The sequence below is a fragment of the Penicillium verrucosum genome (genome assembly GCF_028828655.1).
Source record: "Penicillium verrucosum strain IBT 35672 chromosome Unknown utg000005l_segment0_segment0, whole genome shotgun sequence".
NCBI classification, from domain to species: domain Eukaryota; kingdom Fungi; phylum Ascomycota; class Eurotiomycetes; order Eurotiales; family Aspergillaceae; genus Penicillium; species Penicillium verrucosum.
This window is the reverse complement of record NW_026643214.1, coordinates 651,186-666,562: the sequence shown is the minus strand read 5'-3', so window position 1 is coordinate 666,562 and position 15,377 is coordinate 651,186. Positions and strand designations below refer to the sequence as shown.

General features: G+C 45.6%; 5 protein-coding genes across 5 annotated transcripts; 2 read left to right on the top strand and 3 right to left on the bottom strand.

The window, feature by feature from the left end:
- Nucleotides 1–1,108: 1,108 nt before the first annotated feature.
- N7516_011109 (uncharacterized protein) lies at nucleotides 1,109–2,862 on the bottom strand (the record flags this gene model as incomplete). Its single annotated transcript, XM_057223827.1, has 5 exons — nucleotides 1,109–1,877; nucleotides 1,932–2,058; nucleotides 2,116–2,257; nucleotides 2,323–2,548; nucleotides 2,789–2,862. The coding sequence occupies 5 exons, from the start codon at nucleotides 2,860–2,862 to the stop codon at nucleotides 1,109–1,111; spliced, it is 1,338 nt and encodes a 445-aa protein (XP_057068967.1).
- Nucleotides 2,863–3,949: 1,087 nt separating this feature from the next.
- On the top strand, nucleotides 3,950–5,441 carry N7516_011108 (cytochrome P450; the record flags this gene model as incomplete). Its single annotated transcript, XM_057223826.1, has 5 exons — nucleotides 3,950–3,997; nucleotides 4,054–4,156; nucleotides 4,242–4,310; nucleotides 4,374–4,955; nucleotides 5,011–5,441. The coding sequence occupies 5 exons, from the start codon at nucleotides 3,950–3,952 to the stop codon at nucleotides 5,439–5,441; spliced, it is 1,233 nt and encodes a 410-aa protein (XP_057068966.1).
- A 580-nt stretch (nucleotides 5,442–6,021) lies between these two features.
- N7516_011107 (uncharacterized protein) lies at nucleotides 6,022–7,463 on the bottom strand (the record flags this gene model as incomplete). The annotated part of the gene is made up of 5 exons (XM_057223825.1): nucleotides 6,022–6,362; nucleotides 6,412–6,857; nucleotides 6,927–7,050; nucleotides 7,104–7,230; nucleotides 7,287–7,463. The coding sequence occupies 5 exons, from the start codon at nucleotides 7,461–7,463 to the stop codon at nucleotides 6,022–6,024; spliced, it is 1,215 nt and encodes a 404-aa protein (XP_057068965.1).
- Nucleotides 7,464–9,593: 2,130 nt separating this feature from the next.
- On the bottom strand, nucleotides 9,594–12,557 carry N7516_011106 (uncharacterized protein; the record flags this gene model as incomplete). The annotated part of the gene is made up of 2 exons (XM_057223824.1): nucleotides 9,594–9,677; nucleotides 9,735–12,557. The coding sequence occupies 2 exons, from the start codon at nucleotides 12,555–12,557 to the stop codon at nucleotides 9,594–9,596; spliced, it is 2,907 nt and encodes a 968-aa protein (XP_057068964.1).
- Nucleotides 12,558–13,398: 841 nt separating this feature from the next.
- Nucleotides 13,399–14,329, top strand: N7516_011105 (putative oxidoreductase, 2OG-Fe(II) oxygenase family; the record flags this gene model as incomplete). The annotated part of the gene is made up of 3 exons (XM_057223823.1): nucleotides 13,399–13,697; nucleotides 13,753–13,783; nucleotides 13,832–14,329. The coding sequence occupies 3 exons, from the start codon at nucleotides 13,399–13,401 to the stop codon at nucleotides 14,327–14,329; spliced, it is 828 nt and encodes a 275-aa protein (XP_057068963.1).
- Between the last annotated feature and the right edge of the window lie 1,048 nt (nucleotides 14,330–15,377).

The following is a 15,377-nucleotide window of genomic DNA, read 5'->3' as shown; positions in this document are numbered from 1 at the left end:
GAGTGGAGACTACAACGTTTAAGCGAGAATATGATGAGTGGAGTATTTGGGTGCATGGACTTTCTTTGATCAAGAGCACATGGGTTTGCCGTGACAGTTAACCGAAAAGATTTAATAAGCCCGAAAGATACGCATATCATTGACAGTGCTCTGAAATTCGCGGATGGTCCATTCGCTAACTACTCATACTAGCTTTGGAAAGGGGGCGGGGGTAGGAATGAATAAATCAACAGACTACATAGGTACAGCATATGAGACACTTGTAGTGGCATACATGTTGAAATCGCCCAAATTCAACCCCCCTTGTTCTGTCACAAGGTTTCAGGTAGAGCCTCAGGGCACCATGTCTTTCCCACTTCGGGATGGCTCGTGAGAGCATTGATCATGAGGGTCTCTCCAATCACAGTTTTAGGGAGACATTCGGAGAATGTTTCAGCATCTGACTGGAATTTTTGATCACGCAGGACGTATTAGATATATTACATGGTTCAAGCGGGGTTCGTTATACGATTAGTCCCCCTCCCCCTACCTTAGCACACCATTTTCCTATACATATGTAGTCTGTGGTTCCACTAGGTCCAACCTATTTCAAAGAAAAATTAGTCTTAGCATATAGAGACAAGACATTGATTCTTCTACCCCGTTATAGGCCATGCACCTGGAAACAGTATGTCTGTACGTATGCCCTTCCTCAATGTGTCAAACAATCACAAAGTCCAAAGTTCCTCTATAGAAGACAAAGATTTAAACAGTAAGCGAAAAGCATGCCTTCCATTCAAACCACCCGTTCAAACCGTCTGAGACTTTCCAGTAAGTTTGGCATCATCCAACATTTTTGCTTTATGCTGCTGCTCAAGCATCTTAGCGAACATTTCAGGATAGCTAGAAGTGCATGGTGCAATGTGAGGTTGATTGTTGAAGAAGTTGAGTTACAGAGACTAATAAATCTGAGATGGAAGTAAAACCGTTTGTAGAGTCGAGTTGCCTCCAGTCGTTCGTTCTTTTTATCACCGTGTAATGTTCGCCTTTTGTGGCACATAAAAACCAAAATCGAACTTCCGTATGCTCACATCCGAAATCAACAATTATATACACCATCAGTGAAGCATCATTCAGATATCTGGATGGCACACTCTATGATAACTTGTTGCTGTCCGGAAGAGCCCTCGGGCTTCCAAAATTTGTTGACCTTCAACCCAGCCTGCTTCAATAGTGTCTCCCATTCATTCTTGGTTCGTTCTAGCGACGAGAAAGCAGTCATCATCGTCATATCACCAATCGCAGCCATCCATGGAATATTAGTCTCCGGCATGGCCTTCTCATGAATCAGTAGCGAAGAATGGGGAGCCATTGCTTCACGAAGCCTCGATAGGATCATCACAGCCTGCTTGTCTGGCCAGTCATGGAGAACAGTGCGGAGGTAGTATGCCTTTGCGCCTTTGATGGGCTGTTCATCAAAGAAATTATGAACCTGTGTCTCGATTCCACCGGGAATACCTGTTGTCCCACAAACATGGCTTAAATCCTGGAGAACAAGCCTTCCAGGCAAATCGGGGAACCTCTCGCTGAAGATCTGGAGGTCCTTCCCCCGACCACCTCCGACATCCACCAGAAGCACGTCGGAGGGGCTCTCCACTTGTAGCTTCTCCTCAACGGGGAAGAAATCCAGCCAACTTGTCTCGTCGCGACGGTAGGGCGAGGCCATGACTGTGTCGAAGGCGTCTTGGTAATAAGGTTTCGATGCCATGTAATTAAAGTATCCAGACTTGGACCCGGATGCAAAATTCCATGGTGAGTCGTCAATATCATCTGGTGTTTTCCATCCTTTCGCCTTGAAATATTCGGGGAGTTGAGAGACGAAAAGAAACAAGTGAGTGCTAGATGTGTTAGTTGTATGTTGAGCCTTGAGACAGGGAGAGAAGAGTATTTACAAGAATATCACTGCTGCGGACATCCAAGACGTCGAAATATAGGCCGTAGTGAATCGCGTGGATGAGAACGTATCGGAGGTATGTTGCTTGAGAATATCCAATGGCACAAGCGACCTCATGATCCTTCCTATTGCGTATTAAAATTAGACAGCAATTCAAGTGGAGGATAGGGATAGATATTTACCAACTAGCTTCGGATCTGCTTTCACATCTTCGGAAAGTTGGCCCACGCGCACTTTCCCATCTTCATCTTCAGAAGCGCGCTTGACGATTGCATCGAAGAGCTTCAGATCCACAGCGAGACGGACTGCGATCGCTTGGTGGCACTTGAAAAACATTAGCCGAGCCCATGTCCGAGGAATCAATGTCTGGGGTAGGGGTTAAAAATTACAGTATACAGAAGCCTGAGTGTCTTATCTAGAGGAGATTCACATTGACTCCTCAGTCGATCACAGGCCTCATACAGTTGAGCTTGCTGCTGGGGGTCCAAGCTTTCGAGGTTGCCAGAAGAAGTGGCCAATTGAATCGACTCAATAAGTTGAGAAACGTCCATTATCAAGGTTTCAAGGTCAAGTGTCGACAATTTTTGTGAGTCTGAAGAGGCACCCTGATGTGGCCTTATTAATTAAGGCAAATGAACGGGAAATTGGAGGCGAAGGTCAGAGAATAATGGACCAAGTCAAGTATTATCCAATTTTTTAATGTATGCCCAATCCTTCGGAAGACAGCGAACATATGCAATTAAACGCCATAGGACCTGGGTATTTCAGAACTGCGATAACCGGACTAAGACTACCTAGGTAGGAAAGAGTGGAATTGGAGTCATGTACGGAGTACGGAGTACGGCGTCTGCATACCTGCAAAATTGCGATAGATCAAATGAGGTTTCCACATACTGGCCTCTTTTAGGTGCGATCTTCACATGTCGCATGTGGGGTGGTTAGCTGAGGTTGAGATAGATCGATCTAAGCTACATTATGGGGCGCCAAGGGGCCAGTTGGGCCACCCGTCTTAAGTGCCGCCACTTCTATATTGCATAGTATTTAATACTAGTCAATACAAAAGTTTCACCTCTTAGGAGTTTACTTTCCAAATGTTGGTACAGCATACACTTCAGAGCTAGCTTTAAAACGGCGGGGTCAAAATATAGGCTGCAATGCTGAATGCGGAAACCTTGGAAGCTGCAGGGTTGCAGCTGTACATTGTAGGAGTATTTGTGGAATTTTAAAATGAAAACGTTGGATGTTTAGCGTATTATAACTAGAGCCGTAACATATACAAGTTTACCGTAAAGATGTACATAATGTCAATCACTAGTTAACTATTTATTGCCTAACTATTACACTTATTTTAAGGGAATAAAAAATATATTCTACCCTCTGCATATAACTTTAAATTAGTAATTTTGACGTTTTATTTCATTCGAATACTTGGTTTTTCTTACTAAAGAACTTCCGAATTGGTGTATGTGGTATATGCAATACACCGCGCTAGCAATGATTAGCGTAGACTTGGCAGTTCCACCTGTCGCCTTTCGAGTAGGACTGGTTGCCTGGGTCCTGTTATTTCACTCAAATATCTTACTTCATTGCTCCCTCCCAAGGTAAACATTCAAATAACACCACATTGCTAGGGATTGCTTTGAAATGTCCATTCATCTAGAGGACCCAATTTCGAAACTTCGAGATATCGAAATCAGGTCACCTTATATCGTTTATGGTGTTATTATCCTTACCTTATGGTACTGGTGGAAATCCACAGAGCTTAAGAACCCCTCTGGGCTGCCAGTTATTGGCCGGAGGTGGTATGAGATAGGCAATGGCAAAGCTAGACAGCGAATCCGGGATGATTGCCTCGGCATTGTCAGGTCCTGCTTGAAGAAGGTCTGTCATGTTCCAATTCTGGTATATTAGGTTTTTATTTTCTAATTTTTGCTTACCCCCGAGCAGTATGGAGATGCTTTCTATCTCTATACCGATTCTAGATATCGCCTAATCCTCTCTGGCAAATACGTTGAGATGCTCCGGAATGAAAAGCGTCTGGATTTCATCACAGCGCTTGAGGATGTAAGGAAAATGTCCAAATATCATTTTGGAGAAATCAAAAGCTGACATGAAAACAGAAACTTGTCAATGGCGTGCATGGTTTTGAGCCAATGGAATCAATGACAAGCGATAAGAAGATTTTACATGCCGTTACAAAGCATTCACTTAATCGCCATTTGGGTTAGACTTTCCCCCATCTCATCTACCTTTACTTGTCATGTCTTGACTTTTTCAAGGCAAAAGAACCAAGCTGACTTTAGAAAAGGCACTTTTACCGAGCCGCTTAATGAAGAATCTGACTATGCCCTTGATCAGGTTTGGACTGATAAGCCAGGTACGACCCCATGACCCAAGACATTGAATTTGTGTCTGAAATTGAAGCTGATAAATCGATCAGAATTCCACGAGGTTATGTTGAAAGACTCCGTCTGGAAGATGTTTGGACACATAATGTCTAGGACATTTATCAATGACAAGGACTTCTATCGGAATCCCGAGTGGATAAATGCGAGCTCGGAGTACGTCGCATTGTCAGCCTTGGCGGGATATGAACTTCGAGCTTTCCCAAAATGGGCAAAGCGCTGGGTCGCACCTTTCCTTCCCAATTGTAGGAAGCTTCAGGCCCTTTTCCAGCATATCAATACCCTCCTGGAGCCTTTGAAGAAAAAGTTAGATGCACAGTCATTGGACACCGATTCCAAAAACCCGCTAAGTTTCTTACATCAAAAGATGGAAGGTCGATCAGATGAGCTTGCGTCCATGTTAATTGCTCTCTGCTTAGTGTCATATGACGGAGGCGGCGAACTTTTCACTCATGTCCTTCACTCGGTTTTTACAAACGATCAGCTTGTAAATGATCTCCGTTCTGAGATTGTGAACGTGGTTGGGAATGAGGGCTTCAACAAGAATACCTTACAAGGTTTAGTGCTCATGGACAGCGTCCTGAAAGAGACCATGCGTATGCATCCCGAGTCTGTTCGTAAGTCTCACCCACATATATACTCCAGAAGGCCTTCCTTAACCTTTGATATCAGTTTTGATGCAACGAATCGCCTTGGAGAAGGTCGTCCTACCCGACGGACTCATTATTCCGAAAGGAACCCCGCTTATGGTATCTGCTTGCCACGTCATTGATGGATCGATCTGGCCCGATGGCGATCAATTTGATGGTTACCGGTTTTTCAATCTGCGCCGAAAGGCAGATTCTTCTGCAAACCAGGCAGCATACAACTTTACGTCAACGTCTCCAGACCATTTCAGTTTTGGCCACGGATCTCAAGCCTGTCCCGGGAGGTTTTTCGCATCTTATATGCAAAAGATACTTCTCTGCAATGTGCTTATGAAGTATGACGTTTCGGTCATTATTCCTGACGAAGGCGCATGGTTTCAACGTGGGTACACTCATGTCGCTCATCCGGGCCTGAAGGCCCGTGTCAGACGGCGGACGGAGGAGATCGAACTCTAAGGGAAAGTTGTGGAAAGGGCCATGTAGCCCCTTCAATTCGCCAGTACTCTCTTGATGGATTTCATCGTCTAGGGTTGATTCAATCTGGCAAATATGTAATATTTCTTTTTCTTTTTTTTTAAAAAATGTTTCCTTGCATGTCCGGTTTTCAGAAAATATTATATCATGTATTGACATAGTATTAAGCCCTTTGCTTCATGGAATCAGCTACTTTTTGGGGGTCCATCAATTCAATTGGACATGCGGATACCTTCTGAGGATCCTTGTTCTGAACTCGAAGGTTTCCTAATTGATTCCTCCTATGGCAGGTCTTCCCTCATTCAATAGCTTCACCGATCCTTGAATATAATCACGTTGACTTTCTTCACCAACCATATACAACCACGATTTTCCATAAATTGAGTGTAGTAACCTATGAATGATGGTTGAGTAACTTCATTGAACTCCGTCGGTCCAGATGCCAATATCGGGCGGGAAGAGAGGTTGAAGCTCAGATGGGATGTGTATTGGGTAAGCTCCTGCTGAGCTATGTAAATGAAGCTATATGAGTGCACCCACAGCCCGCCAGATACTAAACGCCTCAAACCTCTGCAGAGCCCTTGGGCCTCCCTTGTAGTTCGGCTTCAATGATGCCTTTGTGATACCCATGAGGTAGCCAGAAGTTTGTGATTGTCAATCCAACTGACTCCAAAAGCTCTATCCATCTCCGACGAGTCCGTTCAATTCCTGGACACCATACCATGACAATCATATCAGTCATCGCCTCCTTTGCACCGGCATTAGTGTCCGGAACAATGTAATCCTCAATCAAAATCTTTGAGAACCCCTTCTCCATGGCAGCGGTGGTGTGTTTCAAAATCACCCTGCAGTTATCATCGGACCAATCGTGCATGATATGCTTGAAGTAGTATGCGCGGGCACCTGTAGCCTGTGTTAGACAATTGGCGAACAGAAAAGAAGCATCACTAACCTTTGACTGGCTGAGGCTCGAAAAAGTTATGTTTGACTCTCTGAATCGCACTGTCGAGTTTCTGAATATCCTCAATAACCGAAGGTAAATCCTCAAGTACAAGCCTCCCTGCCCCAATGGAGAATCTTTGCTTGAATCCGAGGAGGTCATGACCACGACCTCCACCAACGTCAACAAGTAGCGGGAAATCGGTCGACGCTCCATCCAGTAACTGCTGCTGAGCGGGGAACCAGTCAGTCCAGTGAGAGGTGTCATCTCGACCGCCCTCCATGAAAGTATTAAAACGATCTAATGCATCTGGGTTCTTGGCTAGCCAGTCCCAGCAAGAACCAGCTGTGTTATAGGCATGTTGAAATGGCCCATTAATGGGGTCTCCAGGGTTCTTGTAGTCAGACTTTTGGAAGAATTCCGGTGTTTTCTGAATGATGGGTAAAAAGTCCATGAAGCTAAATTGATCGTGTTTGGTCAGAACAGGTCGGGGGTGGCAGTTGTTGTACAGATAAGAAGATACTAACAGTGAGTCCATTGTCCCAATCGTCTTCCTCTCTGTCATCTTGCTTGATAGTTCGGTAGACGCATATTGGCCGGGACCCAGTTCACTAGCGAAGCCATTGCAAACAAGGACACGCATTATACGTTCTACCAAAATGGTCAATGTGTGCAACAAGATTCATGTCTATACAAATGCTTACCAACAAGTTGGATATCGGCATTTTTAGGTGCAGCCAACTCTTCCCAGGTGACCGCAGAGCGCTTCTCAGACAAAATTGTAAAGATACCCATGTCATTGGCGGTCTTAACCGCCATCAGAATAGCAGGCTTTTGGATCCAAACATTAGCAGTGAATAGATCAAGTACTGAAGATCAGTTCATACCGAAGCAAATAGCTTGTAGATTGCGTCTGCTGGAGTCTCGAGAGCTCTCACTAGTCTCACGGCACTTGCGAGTGCATCCTGTCGCGCCTCTTCGGTGTTGGCTGCTTGGTATACATCAATACTTGCCACAGCCTTTGTAGTCAGACTGGCAATATTGGGAGATTCCTGTTTCGTCATGCTGGATAGAGAGGTATGGCGACCAAGCAAGATTTCGCGATTCTCTCTGCACTTAAGCAAGTGGAGGGTAAGTTTAATAATTTGGCAGAGTTCTTTGATTCATTCCCCTGGATGCATCAACTCTGGCGTTTGCGCCCTAAAGAAAAAATTACAAGGTGCAGCAGGTATCATGCAGTATCTGTATTCTAATACCTGGTAATTTACTATTATTATCAATTCCCTTTCCCACATGTCGCCTGCATACAATAACTAACTAACTAGCGCGGACCTAAATAATAATCGACAATGTCCTCGAAGACCACAAGGGAATGAATCCTCGAGAAACTGAATTGCGTCCCTCGTTACGTTTCATCCTGGAGGATCGGCATTTAGTTTACAGGGGTACACATTCCAAAACTTGTGGCTAGCTGAGGTGGAGAATAGTACCTCCCGGTTGCGACTTGGGGGAGGTTCAGCTCGGGAGGTTCAGCTGTGAGACGAAGACCGTCCAAATACGGAGTAAAGAATTGTGGATTTCGTGAAGTGGGAAACCCCACATATTGCATCGCATATCGATGCAGATCGCGATGCTGCAAGTAAATAGATCACAAACTCCACCCGACTCCGTGCAACACCGTGCACGGTCCTTTGGCACGAAGCGGTCAGAGAGGATGGGTCTTGGCACATGCATCCGGAGTTCATGTTCTTCCAAGGTTGGTCTCACCACTTCTCCATGCATATAACTAGAAGGAATGTTACAAGTCACTAATCGCCGATCGGGGCTACCTCTTTGCGTAATTGCCATGCGGGCGCTTAATCCACTTAGTGTGAAAACTCCGTCCCAGCGCCAATGAGTCGCAAAAGCGAGAGACATACGGAGATAAACAAGTGTGTCGGCTAGCGCCTCCATAGTATTTCAAACCAACCCGCAGCTAGCCCACGTCCTTCTTTGCCACTCTTCTGTCCACTCCTCTGCCCACCGAACGCCTTGAAAATTATTATTCTGCGCGTTCACGGTTGCATATACCTCCGTACCTGGACCTCGAGATAGTCCACAAATGGGTCCAAGCCCTCGCCCCACAGCCCAGCCCGCTGTGGGTTGTGGGTTCGGCCTTCGAAGCCCGACCCAACCCACAGGGCATTAATACCATTTCTGTACATAAATACAGTTTTAGCACGTATAAAATAGCATCAATGGCTATATTTTACATGTATACCAACCTGTATGTTCAGTATAAAAAGATATATAACTATATGTTATCTAAAGGATATTAATGTACTCATCTGCAGCAACACCTGTGGTACCTCTATTTACTGTGATGGTATGTATGAGTATTTTTAGTATGTAAATTATCTACTACTTTATGTGTAGCTCAGAGGGTAATTTAAAACCCCCAAAAACCTGGAAAGAATGTATTAATTATGTACCTACGGTAAATTGGCATGTTTGGTATCGTTTGGCTCATAATGGGCCCCCATTAGCCCTGTGGGCTTTTATTCCGGGCCCAAGGCCAACCGACAGGCCCGAAGCATGGGCCCGAAGCATGGGCCCGAAGCATGGCCCCAAAACCCAGCCCATTTGGTAGGTTGGGTTGGGTTGGGCTGTGGGCTGTGGGCTCTGTGGGCTTTGTTGAAGTCTAACCACCATGCCGTTGCAGTTGATCTTCTCATTTGAAATTATGTTGTAGAACATATGTAGTCATATGCATCTACGGCTACTGAAGCATGGAATGCTTTAGAATATTAGATACTTGACTTGGACTTTGGGGATGGAGTGTTGAGAGCAGCAAGTCCGAGGCAAATTGAGATATATTCCATGGTTTGATTGCCAGGTGCGCTGTATCAGATTGATTTTCGATCCCACGTACTACAAATTTGTTATGAGGGCAGATAGGTAGGAGCTTTCCCGACCCCCGATGATCGTAACCACGTTGACGTGGAGAAGTGCAGGACTTTGCTTGTACATATGTATTTGCCCGGGTGGCAAAAGTTTATACGACATGAATTCAATAGCCCAGACATGGGTATAAATATCGAGGGACTGCTAGATATTAACCATTGAGCTGAATGGAAGGAACTTTCCGGTTTCTCCAGCTGGACTCTGAGAATCTGTTCTTGCCAGTATGGCTTGTGAAATACGCTCCAACTGTTTCAACCTGAACCGTTGGGCATAATCTCCAGTTCTCGCACCCATTTATCCACTGCCTTCTCCATCAACCCCTTCGTTAAAACAACCTATAAATGCTTGGTCAGTCGCGGATACAATCAAGGAGCAAATAACGCGAGACTCACCAGTTCTTCTGACTCTATAAGCGTGTCGTGATCTGCGTCTTCAACAATGTCCCACTCCACATACTCCGGTCCAACCATTTCGTCCCAGCCACCAGCATCAAAGGATTCACGCGGGGCTTGAAGCCATTCATCGCTAAGCTTCAGCTTTGTCCCTGGTCCTTCTTTCTTCACAAGCTCCAATGCTTCGAGCACCATGTCTGCCATTCTGTCATGGTTGCCATGCCCGGCCCAGATAACATATATCCGCGGTCGGCTTGCATTTCCTGTGTTGAAGGGACGAGGCACATAATTCATTTTCGCGTAATAAGCTGCGACTCGATGCTTCTTTCTGAAAGCAGGAATCTCCACGTCGGGCTTTCCTTCGCGACGAATCGGGGGGAACACGCCCATCATTTCAAACAGGTCGACGGTTGCATCTGGGATACTGGAGGGCTTCCGAGGCAATGACAAGTCCAGCATGATTATTCCCAGGACTTGCTTGCCCCGCTCGTGAAGCTGGTATGCGGTCTCATATGCCGTGGCCGTTCCCATTGACCAGCCGCATAGCATGTATGGGCCGAATGGATCAATGCTGAGCATGGTGTTGGCATAAATGGTGGCCGTTTCTTCTATCGTCCAAGAGGATTCTGATTTGGTCATGAGGAATGGAGAGCCAAAGCTGTAGACTGCATAGTCGTTGAAGAACTTGGGCAGTGTGCTGTACACGAAAGCATTTCCCGAGCCTGGAGGGGTGATGAAAAGGGAGGGAACGCCTGCCCTCGGGGTCCCCTGGAGGAGGACCGAAAAGCACACATTGCGAGGACCGTCCTCCATGAGGGGTGCGAAATGAGCAAAGTCCGCTGTGTCTGAAATAGAACTGATTTGTTGGCAAATTGCACCGACCGTTGCCTGGGTGAAGAACAGAGATGATGGTAACGACACGCCTGTTTCGGCCTGGACGCGCTTAAGAATTGCGATGGATGAAATTGAATCAACTCCCACCTCAATCATGGGACGAGAGTGATCAATAGAGATTCTTTTCTCCTTTTCAATCGCCATGCATAATGATTCCATCACCTGGGGGCCTGAAATGGGCCCGTCGATACGACAATTGTCCTGTGCATTCTGGCGCTCCCTGTACGCCTTGACCAGATCTTCCAGTTTGGTCTTCTGGACCTTTCCAGCCATAGTTTTCGGGTAATCTTCATGTCCCAGCGTCTGGATCGATATCACATCTGCCGGAACATAAAGATCTCCCATCTGCGCCAAGACGGTGTCCTTGATTTGATTTGCCGTGGAATCATCAACTTCCTGATTCACAACGACAACAGGTACTTCGCCGGCAACATTGTCCGCTGCGCGTACAATCTGGGGGTAAAACACACTGATGTCTGGAATTTGACCCAGAACCGCTTCGATGGCCGATGGTTCAATGTTCTCCCCTCCCCGGATGATGGTGTCTTTGTACCTCCCAATCAGGTAGAGACGATTGTCGCTACCAATGAAGGCTTTATCACCAGTGCGGAACCAAGGACAACCATCTGCCTCGTTGTAAAAGTTACCATCGACTCCTCCGACATATCCATCGATCAGACTTGGACCTGAGAAGTGCATCTCGCCAGATTCTCCAGCGCGAGCCAGCATCTTACTATCCTTGGTATATATGCGGACAGACATCCCAGGTAGCGGTGTTCCGATGGAAACATCTCCGTCTTTGATAAGATCGCTGGCCTGGGTCACGATGCCAGAAGCCACAAGAATGCCTTCTGTCATACCGTAGAGGTTTTCCACACCGGACGCACCTAAGGTGTCGAGGCAGATTCCGATGACCTCTCCGGTTGGGGGAGAGCCTCCCATGACAATTCGTTGAAGGGAACTTAACTTTTCACTTCCAAGTGAAGTGTTGCCCAGGGCATGAAGCATAGTTGGCACCAATCCAGCGTGGTTCACTCGCTCCACCTGGATGGCCTTTATCACATCCTCTGCAACGAACCTAGGTCCTGGGAGCACAACAGTGGTTGCATTGAGGAATGGAGCGATAATATTTAGCCAGCCAAATCCGTGGTTATTTGGCAATGTAAATAAGGCCCGATCCCCAGGCATCATAGGAACACTGCTTTGGCGCCACCATGAGGCGGCCGCAAAGCCATAGGCCGATGGCATAATGCAACCTTTCGGGAGAGATGTCGTTCCACTGGTGAAAAATATTGTTTGATCCGAGAGATCTGAGTGATAATTTTGGCAAAGGCCTTGCTGCAACTCCGACTCCGGTGCTGGATTGTCCATCAGCTCCTTAAACGGTGTCCAGCCGTCCACGTCTCCTTCGACCAATATCCTGAGGCAATTGAACTCGGACGTCAACTCTTCAATACGCGTACACATATCGGATGTTCCGGCAATGATAGCCATGAAATCTGACTGACATCCCTTCGTCGCAGTTTGTAACATATGCCGAATTTCCCTGTCGTTGGATAGACCCCTGGGATTGATTGGAACGTAGGCGCAGCCCATCTGGTATGCAGCCCACGTGGCAATGACATATTCGGCGGTATTTGGCATGAAGATAATCAATGGATCACCTTTTTTCAGGCCTCGACGTCGTAAGTTGATGACAAATCGTTGTATAGCGCGATCAAGGTCCTGGTACGTCCATCGTAGATAGTCCACTTCATGCTCGGCAGTGGCATTGTGCAGGTTTTGGATTCCGTAGAGAGTAGAAGCCTGTTTGGTACTGACAAGAGCCATGACATCCGGATATTTCATGACATTCTGATAAAACACCTCGTGGAGAGTCTTTTCGCCGTCGGGAAGGGGAGGTCCGTGTAGTTCGCTGGAGGGCAACATAGTGGATGATTGGAGCACAATTGACAATACTCTTTTTCTTTTTCGAAATCACAATGAAGGCAACAATCCCGATAAATTATCACACGAAGGAGAGAAGGAAACCAGAAATAGTTAAATACGCGAGAAATTAAGCTACATACAAGATTAGGCAGGTCGCTGCAAACATTTTACAATACAAAAAGGGCTTTTTTCCCTGTGGTTTTTTTTTTTTTTTTTTTTTTTTTTTTATCAATTTTTTTTCCTTCTGAAAATAAAGAAGAGACATCGAAAATCTTTTATTACTGGAAAATTAGAAAATTGGGTAATTATCAAAACTCCCCACCCTCAGCTGAAACTATGGTGGATGTTGTACCTGCAAAGGGAACCTGTCAACCTACAACATGTTCATGGTACAAACCTTGGCAGATACAATGTGTCATCTCATAGCTGCATGTCTGATACTCGCATGGTGGGTGCATTGCAGTCCAATAGACACACTTACGACACACTCGTGGCTTGCATATGAACAACCCATCACATTGCGATCATGTCCGGTCCTCGAACTTCGAACTTGACGATAAGCAGCTAACTAAAGCACAGATGATGCAATGTTTTTGGAGACCAGAGCCATGATCCGGAAAACTCATCGATTAAGTTATTGTTGTGTCGATCTTCTCCCTTAACTGCATATTACTACCCAAAACGCCGATCTACGGTAATACACTTGTTTGGCACCCCACATTCGTACATATGTACACTCGTTAACCAAATAGACTTGTTACCTATCTCTCATATCAACTGCCCATCGCTCAATTGCAAAACAAACCTTCCACTCGAGTTCTACCATTGCGATCGGCTCACCATGTCTCAAACTACGACTTCCGCTCACTCGAAGACGACCATGCTTGTGGGAGACCAGTCTTTGGACGTCGCCGAGCTCGAAGAAATCAGATTGGAAAGTGTCATTGCGAAGGATCAACTCGAGATGGCCAAGGTTTTGAAGGCAGCGGAGTCTCAGGGATTCTTCTATGTCACTTTCAACGATGACCTCTCGGAGAAAGTCTCAAGAGCCCTCCAAACCTCTTACCGGACCTCGCATGAGTATTTTGCCAAGCCATTAGAAGAGAAGATGAAGGCATTTCAAGAGGATGTCATTCAGGGGTGTGTCAACCTGTAGTGATTCGAGTCAGATGTCCAGATATTAACACCTCAACAGCTACAAACGCGCCGGCATTGAATCTTTCGAAGTAAGTATACCCATGAATGTTTGATGCGTGGTACCTGACCACTCCCAGATCCCACGAGATGAACAGAACCGAATGACTTTGCCGAGCCCCTTCGCAGAACACGCTGAGGAGATACTAGATCTTTCCAATATCTGCGACACCATTGTACGCACACTTCTCCGCAGCATTTCCGATAGCCTTGGTCTTGGTGAACCCTCGAGTCTGGAAACTGCTCATCGCCCCGACGTGAAAAGCGACTCGGGAATAAAGTTCGTCTCTGGTCCAACCAAGGCATCCCTTTCTGATGTACCCGATACTACCCACACCGATTCTGGCTCGATCACCTTGCTCTGGTGCGAGAAATGGGCTAGTCAGATGCGCACCAAGGAAACGAAAGAGTGGTTATGGATAGATCCTAAACCGAATCGTGTCTTGGTCAACCTCGCAAACTATCTGCAAGATCAGACCGGAGGTCGCTTGCACTCCCCAGTCCATCGAGTGAGCCAGCCGTTGGGTGGTGTTGAGGACAGATACTTTGTGTCTTATTTCTTCAGACCGAATCATTGAATACAGGGGGTGTTTTAACAACGAAGTATGGTTGGTTTAAATTATAAAAAAAGAAATTGATTGTCTTTCCCTTGTCACTTTTTTGGTGTATTGAGAGGCCATAGTTAACAGAAAGAACCTTGGAATCTTTCGAAGGCATCCTGCCACTCACTTCATGTCAGTAGCAGTACATTCATCGAATGCAATTCTTGACTGTGTCTAAGCTGTTAAGCCTCTATGAAGTTGACTATACTAGATTGGACGTCAACTCAATTTATGTAGGCTGTCTTTTAGATATCGTACGATATATATATTTATAGGAACTATATCATATTTAACCATACTGCAGTACACTGTCTGGCCAGGAATATACCAAAACTCCAGCCGCATCAAATATGAGTGTCGTAATTCTTTGTACCTATTTCAAATTACATATAACTCTTAGTTTTGGATCTGTTAATAGTCGATCGTTTGTGTGAAATATCACATACCATATAACTAATTATGTTGTGACTAACTAGTTAATTAATGAGACACCTTTAGGCGTCTTCAAGCACTAATATTACTAATAATTATTTTCCGACCCCTGAGGATACAATATGAATTGGCCAGATTTCAGTGTAGCCACGTAGGACATGGACAGCTCATCTCTCTCTCTTTTTTAAAATCTTTTTTTTAGGAGAGTTGAACCTGCAGATCCGATTAACTATTTCAGCCAGCCACCTAGCACAGCTCACTCCTCTTTTTCTTTTATTTTTTTATACTCTTTTTAGGCGAGAGCTGAACTTGCAGATCGTGTTATAATCCTACCTATAGGTACCCACAGTGGGGCAGCGCATAATACCGATAGGTATCTATATCTGTCGCTCAGTATTGAATTGTATACTAAGCCTACACATTTTCCAAACCTCTCAGTAAATGTCCATACAAGATACAAACTAATACATCTGTGAACAGCTGGGAACAGACGTATCCAGTATTGTTTCCATGTCAAATTTGCAATCAGACTACCACCGCCACATAGGTTTCGCTCTGAAATATTGACCCAGTTTTGGCAAACTCCTATGTT